Genomic DNA, 16,884 nt, shown 5'->3' on the forward strand with positions numbered 1-16,884 from the left:
CATAGGCTGTTGGTAATGAGCTAGTGGTTAGCACTGAAATGCTTATGATTTTTGGTGGGTTGTATTGCTCTATGGTAAAGTTGACTCGTTTTAGAATGCTGTCTTTGTGCTTGCCCTGAATTCATCAACTTCTTTTTTTTTTTTAAATAAACACTTATATGAGGTATTTCCATATAATAAATTAGGGTTCAGTGTAAGGAGTCCTGACAGGTGTATCTATCTGTGAAATCAACACCACAATTAGGATACAGAACTTCATCGCCCCTGAAAGTTTCTTGTCCTTTGGCCGTCCATCTCTTCCTCCACCCCAGCCCTAAACAGCACTGATCTGCCTTCTGTTGCTATAGATAAGTTTAGATTGTCTGGAATTCTATGTAAATGCAAACAGGCATTATGTACCCTTTTTGAGAGAAGGGGGGGAGTCGGGTTATTTTATTCAGCATAATGTTTTTGAGGTTCATTCATGTGGGGTAGCATGTTTCAGTGTTCTGTTGCTTTTTCTTGCTGTGTAGCATTCCTTTGTATGAGGCACCACATTTAATGTATTCATTTACTTATTGATGAACATTGGGTTGTTTCCACTTTTCGGCTTTTACAAATAAAGCTGCTGTGCCTATTTGAGTACAAGATTTGTGTGGCCAAATGTTTTCATTTCTCTTGTGTAAATACCTAGGGGTGGAATAGCTGGGTCACCTGGAAAGTGTATGTTTTACTTTATAAAAAACTGCCCAACTGTTTTCCATAGTGGCCGGGCCACTCTGCCCTCCCAAACGCAGCGTATGAGAGTTCCTGTTGTTGCACGAGTTGGCTGACACTTTGCATTATCCGTCTTTTAGTTTCACCCATTCTTGTGGGCAGTATCTTCTTGTTATATTTTTCATTTCTCTAATGTCTAACGTTGAGAGTCTTTTCATGTGTTTATTTGCCTTATCTGGCTCTTCTTTGTGAAGTCCCTGTTCGATTTTTTTTTTTGATTTTTTTTTTTACCCATTTCTGTTCCTATTATTGAACTTTAAGAATTCTTTTTATATTCTGGACAATAGTCCTCAGTCTGTTTTGCGTCTTTGTAGTCAGGGAAGAAGGCCTAATCTTCATTTTAACGTTGAAAACGGAACTTATTCCAAAACAAACCTATTCTATTCTTCCTTATCTCAGCGAATGGTGTTTTTTTGGGGTCGAGGGGAAACAACAAGAGATCATCATTTTTATGAATTAAAATTTTTCCCCACTGTGCGTTTTCATTGAAAATATTAAAACAGCTTCATCATAATGAATTACAAGACTTTGATGATTAAGTTGTACTACCACTTATGAGGCTTATTTTCATTATTTTTGTAAACTTGAAAGAAACTTTGTATTCTTGTATTTTCTGTTCTCCGCTTCAGAGAAAGATTATGAAGAGGTCTAAAATATGACTAAGTCAAAGCCCAACTGAAAAGTGGAAATAGAAAGAGAACAAAATTTATACACAGCTGTACCGTAAGAGCATTGGTGGTTTTTAGCTCCTGTTTTGGGTATGAAAATTTAGCTCATCTCACACGATATGAAAGCAGGTGCAATGGTAAAGCTGAATCATGAAACCCCCACTCAATTTTAAAAAAATACATTTTTATTGATTTCAGAGAGGAAGGGAGAAGCAGTGAGATATAGAAACATCAGCGATGAGAGAGAGTCATTGATTGGCTGCCTCCTGCACACCCCACACTGGGGATCAAGCCTGTAACACGGGCATGTGTCCTGCCTGACCAGAAATCAAACTGTGACCTCCTGGTTCATAGGTAGATGCTCAACCACGGAGCCACGCTGGCCAGGCCCCCATCAGTTATTTTTAGCATGCCTCTTAATTTTTCTCTCCCCTGGTTTCTTGTCTTCTGTGCCTGAGGTTTGAACGGGTAACCACTGGAGGGGATGCCATGGAGGAAGCGTCAGCAAACACGAAAAAGCAAATTCGGCCATAACTGTATAGATAGTCCACCTGAACTGTTCAGCCATGTAGCCATAGATAAGTCCAACCATTGCCCAAAAAAAGACTAATTTCCTAAGACATCTGTGCAGCTAGCTTCTGGCCCTTCTAATCCATTTGCATGGGCAGCCAGCGCAGATGCTCCCGCATGGCTGGCTGAGGAGGTGGGCTGAGGGTGCTGGCTTCCGGCAGCGAGGTGAGGGCAGCTGCAAACTTGGGGAAGGTAGGGTTTGGGGACTGGCCCTGGGCACAGCTTGGAGAGCGTACCAGGCTGAGGAGTGTGATGGCCACAGCCCCGGAAGCAGATCTATGGATTACATTTTTTGAAGTTGGAACATTTTAAAGGATTTTGCTACACCCTGTATATTATCATACTTGGTGTAAATTTGTGTTCCTTTTTTCAAAATACTAAGTCAAATCAAGTTTTAATGAGATGAAATGAACTGATGAAAAGCTGGTTTTAAAACACTGGTTTGGACTCTCTCTGATGTTGCTCAGTAATGTATCTTATGTGTGTGTGTATGTATGTATGCATGCATGGATGTGTGTATTGCCTTAGACTCCCTTCAGCCATTTCTTCCACTCCCAGGGTTAGAGTTAGGGTGGCAGGGGGTCATGAAGCTTAGTTTGGGCTTCCCCTTAACTGTGAACCTCGTGTGTATACTCTGCCACCCCCCAGATTGGATCATCCATCACTTCTAGAATTCCTTGTTATCTAGACCTTTCTCTTTGTCTCATTGGTTTTTGTTTTACTCAAGCTCAACCCAATAACCGAAGAGATATTGGGACAGGGACCATAATTAGCACTTGGTTGGGTAAAACATATTACTTTGTTTTTAGAAGCAACAAAGTAATAGGCCTACAGGGTCTGGTTTGGCTTGGTGGCTAGAGCATTGGCCCATGGACCAAAGGGTCGTGGGTTCGATTCCCGGTCAAGGGCACATACCTCTGTTGCAGGTTCAATCCTCAGCCCCGTTTGGGGCTCGAGTGGGAGGCAACCAAGTCGATGTTTCTCTCCCCCACACCCCTCTCCATTTCCCCCTCTCCTTCTTCTCCCTCTCTTCCCTTCTCTGTAAAAATCAATGGAAAAACAGCTCTTCACTTCTTGGGTGATGATTAAAACAAAAAAAGTAGCTTTATAGTTGTGAGTATGCAAAACAGAGTTTATTCTTGTGTTATTATTATTGCATTATTTTCCATTCGGACAACTGTAAACTACTTTTGCTCCACCCTGTAGCTGATGTCTACTGTGGCAGGGTGGCGAAGAGCCATGCTCACAGGCTGCTTGGGTTTACATCCCAGCTCTGCTACCTGTTTGTCTGTGACCTTGAGCAATTCACTGAACCTCTCTATCTTGCCTTCCTCATCTATAAACCAGGAATACTAAGAACCCCTGTGAAACTAGTAAACTAGCGCATAGAACACAGCAAGCCCACAAGTGATGGTGGCTATTATTACCATCACTGGTGTTTTAGTGCCAGGCATTGCTTTGCAACATGTGCTGTCTGTAACCCTCGCGACAACCTTGTAACGTCAGCATCGGACTCCTTATGTGTGGATGATAAAACTAAGATGGAAAGAGTTCATCCGTGTCAAGGAGGCGTTGGTCTGCATGGCTTACGGCTTTGCTCATTACCCAGCATTCCGCTGGACTCCCCTGCATTCTCTTTTGACAGGCCCTGGGAAGTCCTCGTGACCTAAAGCTTTGGTGCAATCAGAGTGAGGTGGATGCATCCTTTAGTCAAGCACACATGACAAGGTAAACTAAGGCCAAGGCCAGGGCCTGAGCGATGCAGCAGGTAAAGGTATGTGAGCCACTTTTAGATTCAGACAACGCATTACTTACATAGACGTAAAAGGGAGAGTAGCCGAAGGTGCCAGATCCCTGGGGTCTTTGCCCCACACACCAAGAAAGTGTGACACTGAAGCAGGAGGGGCCAGATGGTTGCAGTGTGAATTGCGGGATGCCCTGCTGCTAGGTGATGGCTAAGCTCTTCTGAGAGGGTGGGACAGAAGCTTCCTCCTCATCAGAACCCGGGAGATGATGAGAAACTTCTCAGGACGGCCTCCCAGGTGGGACGGGGAGGCGAGAGGGAGATGGCCTTGAAGTGCATCTCAAGATCTGGCCTTCCCTCAAGTCCTTTTCTGTTCACCAAGAATCACGTTTGTCCAAACCTTTGCCTGCATGGCCCGTGTGGATGCCTGTGAGGGTGGCATGGCCACGCTGTTCCCCTCTCCTCTCTGGCCCACAGGCACACGGTCTCTCATCTTTTGACCTGAAGCTCTTGGGCCCCCTTTTCTGACTTCTCTCTTGGGATATACCAAGGCTAGTAAGCTTTCTAGGAATAAATGTCAAGTTCACCCAACTGAATAAAGACCTTGAAGATGGAGACCCACATCGAGTATAGTTTTTGTATCTATTATATACACTCACACAACATGGCCTTGCCTTCACTTAGGAACGCCGTAAATATAGGTTTCTTTGTAGGTGAACTGAGACCCACCTGGTTTCTTTGAAGTTAGACACAGCAAAAACCTGTCCATCACCATAGTCTGACACCTAAGAACTGAGTAGCTGAAGACTCCAGGAGTTTGTCCCCTGTGTACCCACACCACCCTAGTGCCCGAGAACTGTGGTCAGCAAACTGCGGCTCGAGAGCCACATGCGGCTCTTTGGCCCCTTGAGTGTGGCTCTTCCACAAAATACCGACTTCTGCGCATGGGCCACGAAGTTTCAATCGCACTGTACGTGCGCTCCCGCATGTGGTATTTTGTGGAAGAGCCACACTCAAGGGGCCAAAGAGCCGCATGTGGCTCTCGAGCCGCAGTTTGCTGAGCTGCAGTTTGCCGACCACTGCCCTAGAATGTTAGAGGTGGGGGTGGGAGTGGGGAATGGTAACACGAAACAAAAGATCTCAATTATAAACGAAAAGTCCAGAGGACGTTTTTAGTCATTCATCTCTGGCATCAAATGTCGGGCACTGTGCTAAACTTCCCAGGTGCCCTCTTGTTGACAAGTGTGGGTTTAAGGAGTGGCTACAACTAGGTCGGCCAGGCCAGACCCAGCCTGGGTTGTGACCGCCCCAGCCCGCTCTCCTTTGAGCAAGAACTTTCATAGCAGACGTAATAAAGTCCAGGTAGCTTAATGAGGTGAGGAATGGGCAAGAAGCTGTCTAGCTCCTGCCCGTAATTCCTGACATACAGTGACTGTCTCCAAGGAGCCTGAAGCAGAGCTCAGACATCATCTCATTAATCCTCCCCAAACCCCCATGGGGTAGGCAGGTGGCAGGCATTCCCCCTGCTCCTCAGGATCAGAGAGAATGGGGCCCTCATGCGACTTGCCCAAGGTCATACAGGGTGGCACAGCCCAGCATATAATTTATCGCTTTTAATGCTTGGGCCTGTGGTTTTCTCCCCTCCCGCTCCCCGCTTCCCCTGCTATTAACGGGCTACGCAAGAATATTTAATCAGGCGATTTTCATCAAGTGTCCCTTCCTGAAGCGCTCTGGCTTGGAAGCTCACCAGGGCAATTACAGAAAAAGCAGGGATGGGATGGGGTGAATCTGTAGCCCGTGGGTGTAGCTGGTGCGTCCTCAAGGAACCCAAGGAGCCCTTCCCCCCCTGGCAGTTCTCGCCCTCTCTGGATTATCATCACCGTGTCCTCCTTTCCCACCTTCATTATGATGGGCTTCTTGCTTGATTACATGGCCTTGGGGATGTTGAACGGGCTAGTTCAGTTTTTACTCTATTCCTGGTGGCATTGGGCCCCCAGCTGGAGCCCTGCCCCTCTTAGGCTGTCTGCCCCAGTCTATCTACCCCTCTTTCTCATTAAGTTCGTTGCCTTGTGCCCCCTCACTCAGGTGGTGCAGGCGCCATCTCGATTTTATGGATGAAGAAACTGAACCCCGGGGCTGCGTTCTGTTTGGAGTGTTTCTGTAGGTCTGTTTTGTATGTGCGGAAGAAATGAAATTATGGTGTAGCCTCATAAAGTCTTTCTATGATTAGGTGGTCCTCAGAGGGTTAGGGTAACCAGAGCGAAACTGCTGCCATCGTCAATTAAAATCGTATTCATTGTTGATTCCACCCTGTGCTGCTGTAGACCTTTCTCCTGTGTTTTCTTGCCGAGCCCGTGCAGGAAGCCTGTACTTGCTGTCGCATCTGGCACATGCGCCTGGCGCCTGGCTTTCCAGCTCCGACGGAGAGCTTTCTCGGCGGTGCGCTTGCTCAGCCCTGGTGGACGCCGGTTACAGATGTGTTGTGGGAAAGGAGCACATCTGTTTGAGCAGGCATGTTTCCACCTAGAACTGCCGTTTGTTACTTTCCAGTTGTGTTATGCATAGAGCTGATTTGTAGGAAAAAGCCCCGGTGACCTTCAAATTTCAGTCCCCTGTTGTGTCCGCAAAGGCACATACATTTTAGAATTTATTTTCCAAATCTTGATCAAACAACAATTCAACAAGGGAAGACTCAGGCCTTAATTACCTTTGCTTATCCAGTGTCTAACTCAGGCTCAGCAAATGTTGGCTTGAATGAAAACAGGAATCCGCAAAAGAAAATCTCCCACGATCCTTACTTCTCTAACCCCATTAACTTTTTCAAATTCCTCGCTTCTTTCAGTTCTCGCCCATCTGCAAATGATATTTTAAAATAGGTATTGTTTCACACATAAACTTTTCTCTACATTTCATGTGGATGTTACTTTTTATGCAGTGCTGTCTTCATTATCTTCTTGTGATTATATATCCCATAAATTATGTACATTGACTTATATCGTTTTTGGCATTTTTCTTTCTAAGTTTCTATGGTTTGGAAGAAGACTGCTTAAGATTTTATCGTATCAAGTTTCTTCTTTGTTTTAGGTGACTTCCTCAGAATCTGTTCTAAAAACGGAATTATTGGGGAAAGGAGGCCCTAAGCATCTTGGGCTTTGTCCCATGTTGCCTGACCAGTTCCACCCAAATTGAGCCTCTTTGCAGCCCGGCCAGGTGTGCTCACAGGCACCTTTCCCGGCAGCCGTCCGCAGCGGGGTTGGCAGTTGGTTTACTTTGGTGATCTTGCTGTGTTTTAATCAGCAGCAAGGCTGATGGTTTGTCTGTTTCCTTACTGTAAACTATTTATTTATATGTCTTATTCTTTTCTGTGACTGATCCCCGGAAGAAGTTTTAAAAAAACACTGTTCTTATTATGCCTTTTGTTGCTATCGAGCATGATAATCGACCTACAAGAATCCTCAACTCCTGTTGCCTCATCATTTCTCAGAACAACTTATGGATGGCCAGACTGATCTTTTCTCTGCAATGCTAACCACCTGTCCCAACAGAATGTATTCAATGAATCCTTTAGCTATCCATATGTTAGTCCTGGTTTGTGTCATCCTAAGAGCATATAAAAATGGAAATTTATTTTTTTGGAATTTCTCTTCCACTTGTTGTATTTTTCTGGTTTCAGACCAGCACCATGTAGTTTTATGGACTGGTTGTTTTATGGTATTCTTTTTTAAATCTGGAAGAGTGAGGATTCCACTTTTACCCTTTCCCCTCCAACATATTTCTTCTTAATTTAATAACTCATTGGTGTGTGTAAGAACCTAGCTCTCACCTTTTAGAAACAAGAATAATCAAGTGTCCTTTATTAAGTTGCCTTGCAATTTGTAGTGAAACTATGTCAGTGAAAATCTATGTACAAATCAATACTTGTCATCTGGTAGCCATATGAGTCACTTTAAGAATGGATTTAGAATCAAATTTTGCTTAATGCTTTCAGACACTTTTCTATAGTCTATTAGATCCCCCCCCCAAAAAAACCCCACAAACAAACAAATGAAAACTAACCTATGAAACATCTCCTAACCTATTTAAAATTGGAAATGGAAGTTCTAAGTGAAGGTTTCTTAAAGTCAGACATGAGATACACACAGGGCCAAATCCAAGTTCCCATGTAACTATCTGGCAAAAATGAAGTTCCAGGGGATGGGAGATGGTCAAGTGAGAAGGTGGATTTGAAATACTTGCTGATATACCCAGGTTCTGACAGGCAGCTTCTTGGTTTTTCCTTTGATACAGAGGAACCAAATAGGATGGAAGCTGTTCTTGGCTTTTCTCTAAAAGGTGACACCCACTGTGGGAGAGTCCAGCTTAGTGTCCTGAAAACCAGAGCCCTCTGCAAAGAAATGCTGGTTTAATCCCCAGGCAATTCCCATTCGGATGTTTCCAGCAAACAGCTACCGCATCCAGCCCCTTTTCTGGGTCTGGGGCAGTGTCTGCCCCCACCGGCTATGATGACAGGGGAGGAAACCGCATTCAGGTACTTCCGGATTCGGGATCCAGAAAAACGTTCAGGCTGTTTGTTCAAGGAGCAAAAGAGTTGTCTGTTTCTTTGTGCCTAGAAGAAAGAAAAAAATAACCCCTATGATTCAAGAGAAAAATGGGTGGAGCGACCCTTTTCCATTCCTTCACATAAATGACACGTCTTGGTTCGAGCCACCACACCTTTTAAGGTCTGGGACTGTTGTTTCATGTGAAACCCTGTACCATAGCGACACCCTACCCCGGCCAACAGCGGCAAAGGGACAAAAGGAAGGAAGTTTCCCTTTTAAATCCCCAGGAATTTTTGGATGAGATAATATTACAGAGTGAAATGTCTCTCCTCCTATTAGTTCTGTGTTTGGCTCCTTGTGTAACAGTAACCCACTTAGAAGCAGGCGGCCCTTTTGAAGTTATTTTAAACGTGCAGTGGAGTGTAGAGATATTGTAACCTTGGATAAGAGCACTCCCAGCCTGGGTTTCAGTTCTGCCCTTTCAGACATGTGGAAAGTGCACCAGTATATCTCAAGGATTTCGTCCTGAAAGCTTCTTAAAGAGCTGGTCTTGGTTTCAAAGCTTGGCTTGATGTCCCGTACTCAAGGGAACATAGCTCTGTTTCTTCAGATATTTAACCTTGTCTGACATAGTCCTTTGGCTTTGAAATTCCCGTGGATTTTTTTTTTTTTTTTTTTTTTTTTTTTTTTTTTTTTTTGGTCCATTAGGAAAACGGTTGAAACTGTGAGCGTTGACCTCTTTGGGCGCAGAGAAATCTGAAGTCGGTCCACGTTCATCCACATAAAACCAGATGTTCGGTACCTGGCACAGATGCCAGGTATATGCACTGCTTGTTGTTAGCGTTTTGCCCTAGCAGCTCCTTGCTATGTAACTATCACATTTCACGTTCTTGTTCAGGACCGTAATATTCTTCTCAGAACTGTAAAACCCACTGGGTAATGACTCAGGTTATTGTTGTTGGTTGGTTGGTTGGTTGGTTTTGCCTCTCCTGCAGCCCTGATTGCTGTGGTCCCATCGGGACTGGTCACCCAGAAGATGGTTGTGTAGCCGTCCCTGGGATTCCCATGGCCTACCTCCTGGGAATTCCCTCTATGGCTCTTCTTTGTTGGATTTCCTGTGCCCTGGGTCCCATGCCTGCCTCGTCTTTGGTTTATTCTCTTGTTGTTGGTTTTTCTGAAGCCAACAGCAGCTTCCAAGATCAGACATTGGAGGGAAATTTTGAGGTTTTGCATTTTAGTTCGGGACATCCTCTATTTCCACCCTCCCCCCCCCCCCCCACCGCCCCCGTCTCCACTGCCCTTATAAAGGGCTGTCATGAGCCGGCCTGAGTACAGGCAGCCTAGCGGTGTCCTCTGCATGTAGCAGGCATAAGCTGCCTCTCTCTGCTTGCCTTTGCTCCTGTGCCATCGCCAATAAGTCTTTTTTTTTTTTTTTTTTTTGTCTCAGGAATGTCTTTGGTGACTCCCGTCATCAATGACTATAAGAGCTGGGTCTTTTGAAGTTCATGCAGCAGTTTAATTAATCTTGACCTGTTTACCCTGATTCCTCATTTAGCTGAGCAGAGATCTGAGTGGCTTACCAAAAACAAAGCACGGGGCAGGGCAGCAGGCCTGCCTCCAGGCTAAAGGCTGCTCACCCAGCAGTCATTCACTGAGCAACTGTTGGGCGTAAGGCTCTGGGCATAAGGCTCTGGGTGGGCTATAAGGGGACCTCTGAGAAACACTGTCCTTCTAGAACAGTGGTTCTCAACCTTCCTAATGCCGCGACCCTTTAACACAGTTCCTCATGTTGTGGTGACCCCCAATTTCATTGTTACAAATGGAACATCATTAAAGCATAGTGATTCATCACAAAAACAATATGTCATTATATATGTGTTTAGGCGGTCTTAGGCGACCCCTGTGAAAGGGTTGTTCGACCCCCAAAGGGGTCGCGACCCACAGGTTGAGAACCGCTGTTCTAGAAGCAGGTGCCCATCTTCGAGGGGAGGCTGAAATAACTGTGGTAAGCAGCAGACAGAGCCTCTGGGGACATCGTGGTGGAAACAACTAGCTATATTGGTGCATTCAAGAAAGCTCCATAGAAGGAGTGACATTTAAACTGGTCTCGAAGGACAGAGTATTCTAGGCAAAGCCATAAAGAAAAGCAAACGTGACAAGTCTAGAGAAAGTGAAGGAGGAGAAGGCTTTCCCACTGATTGAGCGTCTGCTGCGCTACTATGATTATATATGTTATCGCATTTAATCCTCACAGCAGCACCCTGTTGAGTCAGATACTATGGTCCCTGTTTGACAGATGGGAAAATCAAGGTTTATAGAAACTGAATCATCTGCCCAAGGAGATGTGCCTCATCAGAGGCAGGAGTTTTAAGCACAAAGTTGTATGATTCCACATCTCTTACTCTTTTCATTCTGGAACACTCCTTGGAACAAAATCACAGAGGAAGAGAGTAGGAGCCTCAGCTTCACGATAGTGTCAAACCTCCTGATAGAGAGCCCACTGGGCATTTCCCTTCCATTGACTTAGGCAGGGACATTGAGCATCTCAGAGTTCTGATAGCATAAGGCCAAAGATAGAACACAGGGCATTTTTTCCTGTTACAGCCTGGCCCTTTCATTGTTTCTCGTTAAGTACTTGTGTTGTTCTGTGGATCTGTCCCGGGATTCTGCTTGTCTTCTCATTTCCAGGCGTCCTTCCCTTTCTTCAGTGTTCTCTGTCCAGTGGAGTCTTTCTCAAATTCCATCCTAGATTTTCGAGTTTATTTGATTTTCCTTTCTATTTTCATGAGTAGTTCTTTTTGACGTCCCTGAGTTCTTATACACAGTTCAACCAGTTTTAACCTTCTTAAAAAATATTAAGACAAAAACTTCTTAAATTTCAAACATCTGATCAGGTAAACCCCATACAGTCAAACGTTTTAAGGAAATAAGGTCAAATACCTATAATTTTTAAGTGCTCATCATGTACCACATTAATTTCACAGTTAACATGCTTGAACATCATTCATGGAAGTACCCTAAGGTTCATTTGGAATGATTACATATTCAGAAGTGCACACAGATCTTATATGTAGTCACTGCCTGTATGTCATCGGCTGATGTCAACATGTATGAATTAACTATCTGGTTTTTATGTAACAACTGCTGGGCGTGACCGTGTGAAAGCAATATCTAATTGAATCTTCAGGAGAGTATATGCATTCCATACGTAGGAAGTCCTCATTATCTATCTGTATGATAATTTTCCAGAAAAGGACTTCGGGATCTTTTTAAATTAGGGGCTAATATTTCTTAGTAAGTAGTGGGGGGAAAGTTTGATTAGGGCTTTACCTTGAAAAATGAAACTGAAAACGATAGTTTACATTTTAATTTAATAAGTTAAAGTATAATTGCTTTGTACTGATTTCTGAGAATAAACGAAGAGTGAACCCCATTTCGGCAGTGTTGGGATATTTTCAGCAAAATTGTATGGGAGTATGGATGTGGCCTCCTTCTTGTGTTTGACTTCAGTTACAGGATCATCGAAAGTCATTTTTCCAAAAATATTCGAGGACTCTCACTTTTTCCAAAGTTCTGTCTTAATCCTTTGACCATTCCCAGTGGAAACTCCTTCTTCTTTAATCCTTCACTAGACTGGTTGCCATCGGCTTTGAGTAGAATCCTGTTTTTGACTAATAGGACTTTTGTGGGCTCCATTCCATTCTGCATCAGTGGCTGATTTGCAATTCTAGTTTGCAGCTTATTTACTTGGTCTAGTCATTATATCATCGGATGTCCCAACGGTGTGTAAGAGGCTACGAAAAGGATTAAATACAATATATAAATACAGTAGCATAGTAGATGCTCAGTTAACAGGAAAGCCATCCCCTTCTTCATTTTCCCCAGATTGGTTTTTATCCATTTGCATTTTATGACTTTGCCTCGACTATTCCATCCTTTGAGGCAGATCAGTTCACAAAGGAATGTTTTCATGTTATGGCTACTTGTGCTTCCCTATAAACATTCTGATACACTCATAACTTGGAGCCCTTGGGAAAAGAGAACTCCAGGGTGTAAATGGTTGGCGGCCTGGGGTGGTGGGCAGTTCCAGAAGCTGATATTGCCATCAGGGCGAGCTGACAGAGACCTGAATTATTCGATATTTGGCGCATGAGTGAAGAGGTCAGTTACACTTAAAACGTAGTTGAGATGACATTAACAGGACCAGTAGTTTGGGCACCTGGGCATGGAAACTGGAATAAGGAACTCGGGAGAGAAGGAACTCCAGAGTGGAGAGTGTGAGGTGGAGTTTCGATCCCTGAGATGTGATTTTATTTTGGTGGCCTCTTTGCCCTCCATGGGAAAATAAACAACCAACGCCAATCAATCACACCCACTGGCACTTTAGAAAAATTCCTTTTGGTTTTTAAGCCTTTGATCTCTGCTCAGAAGTCAACACCCTTGACAGGACTGACATTTTGAGCTGCTAACAGTCACCCCAGTGTCAGTGGAAGATTTGATAGGGTCGTCTTGGAGGAGAATGGAGGGCGAGACTGCTGAGGAGGGCAGAGGGCCCGCCATGAAGTGCAGCCAGGGCACCAGGCCTGCTAGACCTGAGGGGACCAGTAGGTGAGCTTGAGGCTTACGGCGTTCAGGTTTCTGTATACCCAGGGACACGCTCTTGAATGTGACCCTGGGTTTTGCTTTCCACAGCATAAGCCTCCGACCTGGTCAGACCCACTTCCTCCTCACTATGGCTTGAAAGTGCCAGTTCTCGGCTTTGCCTTCTGCTTCTGCCGCCCTTAGGTTCTGTTCCTGATCCTCCTCCTCCTCCTCCTCTCCCTTCTCCACATCCTGCCCCCCTCCCAGCCTCGGCTGTCCCTCGGCTCACTCACTATATCCCTTATCCTTTGTGTCATGGGTGTTCGGCATCTGAGTCATAGTTGCTTTAGGTTTATTCTGTCATGCGTGTATGCATTTCCCAAAGCCTGTGCGGTGAAACAGTGTGACCATATTAAACACCAAATGGGCTTATAATCAAAGGGTAGGAAATGCTCGTTTTAATAAAGGTTAAAAACCTTTTGTTTTTTTAAACCTTAGGCCTCTGCAGACCTTTAATTTATAAATGTGAATCCTGAGTCCCTATGAAGTCTTTCTCAAGTTCTGTACTCATACAGGAACCTGTTTTTCATCTTACAGGGCTAGCCTTCTGCAGGAGCCCATCTCCAGAAGGGCTGCGGTAATCGGCTTAGGCTCTGTCTGGAAGGGGGAAACCACATCGCCCTCCACTGAGGGCACTCATCTCTGAGGAAACTCTAGGGGCACTTTGTACAACCTTTTTTATTATGGTAAAATTGATCTAAAATTCACCATTTCAACCATTTTAAGGTATACAGTGCAGAGGCATTGAGTACATCAGCAGTGTTCTGCAACCATCATCATCAACTGATTTCACCCCAAAGCAGTCCTTCCTCCCCATCCCAGCAACCCCACCCCCACCCCCACCCCAACAAACACTAACTTGCTGGATTTGTCTATTCTGGATATTTCATAGCAGTGAAATCATATAATACATGATCTTTTGTGTCTGGCTTCTTTGATATAAATACAAGGTCATAGAGTGCATGATATCTCTGCTCCCCCAACCCAGCTCTTGAGTACTGGCCAAACCCCATACATGTGTAAGTAACAAAATGCAACTATCCATCTGGAAACCTCCAAATCACGTGGCCAGGCCTCAAATATCATGGAATACTGTAGAAAAGGGTCAACAGTGTGGATGGTTGCCATGGACACGACTTGACCTACGGTTTCAGGAAGCTGACTTGAGTCCGGCTCAGAGACCTTTCCTGGAGGGCAGGGGTGACTGAGCTGTGGGTACGATTCGCTTATCACCCTCACCCACCCTCTCTCCACTGTGAGGTCTACATTTCAAGCTGCTCATCCCTTAATAACCTGTGAACATTCTAGAGTGGGCTGGTTCTTCGGGGGCAGCTTGTGGGAAGGCGGTGCCATCCACCGCATGCAGAACCCTCATTGGTCCTTTGGGCACGCTCTTTACGCCTCAGGACTCATGCAGAAACTGGAGGCCCCACGGCTCGTACAGACAGCAGTTGGACACCCCTTGTAGCACCCTGTGCTCATCTGCCTCCTCCTCCTCCTTGTTGTTCCATTGAATTGCCCAGGATCTTTCTTCTCTGAGCTGCACTCGCCAGCCCTCCCCTCATCGATGCCTCTGGAGTCCAAGGACAGTGCTGCCAGAGGTGTGTCACCATCTGCCTAAAATATGCTATTTTCCATGTGCCATTTTTCTACTGAAGAATCGATGCTATTGTCTTGGTGTTTAAATTCGTATGTAGTCGCCTAGCCCATCTCTTTCCTGTCTGGTGTAGACTGTGGCCTTCCATACTCATCCAGCTGCTCTCATTTCTCTTCGTCCTCAAGCCCTTAGCTTCTCCGCCCCGGGCTTGGAGTGACCGCCTGCCGTCTCTCATTTTTCCCTGACCAGTCAACTCTCCCTTGGAAGTTCAGCTCAAGCAAGGCTCAGCAGCTGCACAAAGCCTCCCCGAACATTCTAGCAACCCTTGCTTCCCGCACTAAGCTCATGCGGCACTCTGACGCCACAGGATTTAGAGCTGGTGGGCAACTTTTTAAAATGAAGATGTTATTTCTTAGCCTTTTCTCCCCAGTGAGATGACCAGCGCTCAGAGGAAGGGACAGTTAAGTTAAACAGGTAAAGTGGGAAGGCTCTGGACCGTGAATCCAAGAGCCAGGTCACCTCTGGGTACAGCTGTCTTCTGGCTGTGTTGTCTTGGCGAAACGACTTATCCTGAACTTATATTCTCATCTGTAAAAGGAGTGGGGGTTAAGGAGGGTATATTACCTTCCTATCTGCTGCTATAACAAGTTACTACAACTTAGTGGTTTAAAGCAACACAAATTTATTCTCTTGCTGTTCCGGAGGTCCAAAGTAAAAAATGGGTTGGCAGGGCAATGTTCCTTCCGGAAGCTCTAGGCAGGACCCATTTCCTGTCCTTTTCAGCTTCTGGAGGTCCACTGCCTACATTCCTTGGCTCATGGCTCCCTCCTTCATCTTCAAAGCCCATCGCTCCATCTCCTCTCTGTGTCCATGAAGGACCCTTGTGACTGCATTGAACCCACCCCGTTAATCCCGGATAATATCCCCACCTCAAACTTACTCACATCTATAAATATAAAGTCTCTGATGCCACGTAAGGTAACATTCACAGGGATTAGGCCGTGATTAGGACATCGGGGCTATTACTCTGTCTGCCACAGTGGGTTTTTCCCAGTTATTTATGGAGCCTGGCACTGTACTAGGCTCATTAACGTCTTGATTAATTATGTTTATCTATGAGGATTTTGTCTTCTCAACTTGTTATTAGGGATTCTAAGGCCTGATTCAACTCAGTGATAGATCTCTGAGTGCAAACCTTAGGATTGTTCTGTTTTCAGGTTTCCGTGGGCTGTGCTTTTACTAGCAAAAATTGGACGATGTTCCTCTACCTATCTTTGATTTCTGTGCTTTGTAAATTCTGGAAAAGCTTTAAAGAATGTAATCTGTTTCCCAGGAACCAGGAGAGCCTTTTAACAGCCTGTCCATTCTCCTGGTGATTCTACCACGTTTCTAGTGGTCTCTCCATACATTCGTGAATGTGTTTCCAGCTCCTCTTGCAGAAGTTGAAGTCAGTGCTGCGCTGTTAAGGTCTAGAGGCCAAATAGTCTTGGATACTAACCTAGCTAGTCTCATTTTGTAACTGCTGCTCAATGTTACGGTATCACACAGCAAATTAGATTGGCATTTGCATGGGTGCTATGCTATTTTTCCCTACATCCCATAGGGTGGTGTCCACCTTGGGTGACCACTGTGTACAAAACAGTGAGAAAGCATCCATAAAATCTATAATAATAAAAGCGTAATATGCTAATTAGACCGGACGTCCTTCCGGATGTCCTTCCAGCCCACATTCTGGATGAAGCCAGGCTGGAAGGAAGCCCGGGTCCTGGGTGCCTGCCAGTGGCTGGCGGGAAGCCCAGGTTCTGGGTTCCAGCAGCCAGGGGAAGGAAGGCTTACTCTTACACGAATTTCGTGCATCGGGCCTCTAAGTATATTTATAGTGGCTCCGTTGTTTTCTCCCCAGTGCTCAGCTCGTGCTGAGACAGGATTCCCCGTGGGTTGAAAAATGCGCGCGGGCCCGCCCCCCCATTTAATTTTAAGTTTTGAGGTACTTTTGACTGTGGAGTCTGAGAAATACACGTCTGAGAAATGTGCGTCAATCATACCTGCAGCTTGTGTATTGAAGTTTTCTTTGCCTTTTGTTTCCTAGATGCACCCACTGGGCCTATGTAATAACAATGACGAAGAGGACTTGTATGAATATGGCTGGGTGGGAGTGGTGAAGCTGGAACAGCCAGAATTGGACCCGAAACCATGCCTCACTGTCCTGGGCAAGGTAAGTCCCTCTGAATCTCTCCCGTTCTGATGGGTGTTCTCCACGCTGCCATTTCCTCCATTCCTCAAAGTAGTTGGTTCAGAGAAAATCCTTGCTGGCACAGTGCTCTTTCCCAGATGGCGTCGAGTGGGTGGAGCACTAAGACATGTCTC

The 16,884-nt window shown here is 45.3% G+C and overlaps 1 protein-coding gene and 1 pseudogene across 2 annotated transcripts in view; one reads left to right on the top strand and one right to left on the bottom strand.

Moving 5' to 3' along the window:
* ZNRF3 (zinc and ring finger 3) overlaps positions 1–16,884 on the top strand; it is a 131,857-nt gene that overhangs the window by 62,466 nt on the left and 52,507 nt on the right. For both annotated transcript variants that reach the window (XM_059677010.1, XM_059677011.1), the window contains exon 2: positions 16,607–16,732. In XM_059677010.1, the coding sequence (XP_059532993.1) occupies positions 16,607–16,732 (126 nt within the window). The remainder of the gene's footprint in view (positions 1–16,606; positions 16,733–16,884) is intronic.
* Positions 1,819–2,113, bottom strand: LOC132222050 (signal peptidase complex subunit 1-like; annotated as a pseudogene).

Source organism: Myotis daubentonii, chromosome 19 (assembly GCF_963259705.1).
Source record: "Myotis daubentonii chromosome 19, mMyoDau2.1, whole genome shotgun sequence".
Taxonomy (NCBI): Eukaryota; Metazoa; Chordata; class Mammalia; order Chiroptera; family Vespertilionidae; genus Myotis; species Myotis daubentonii.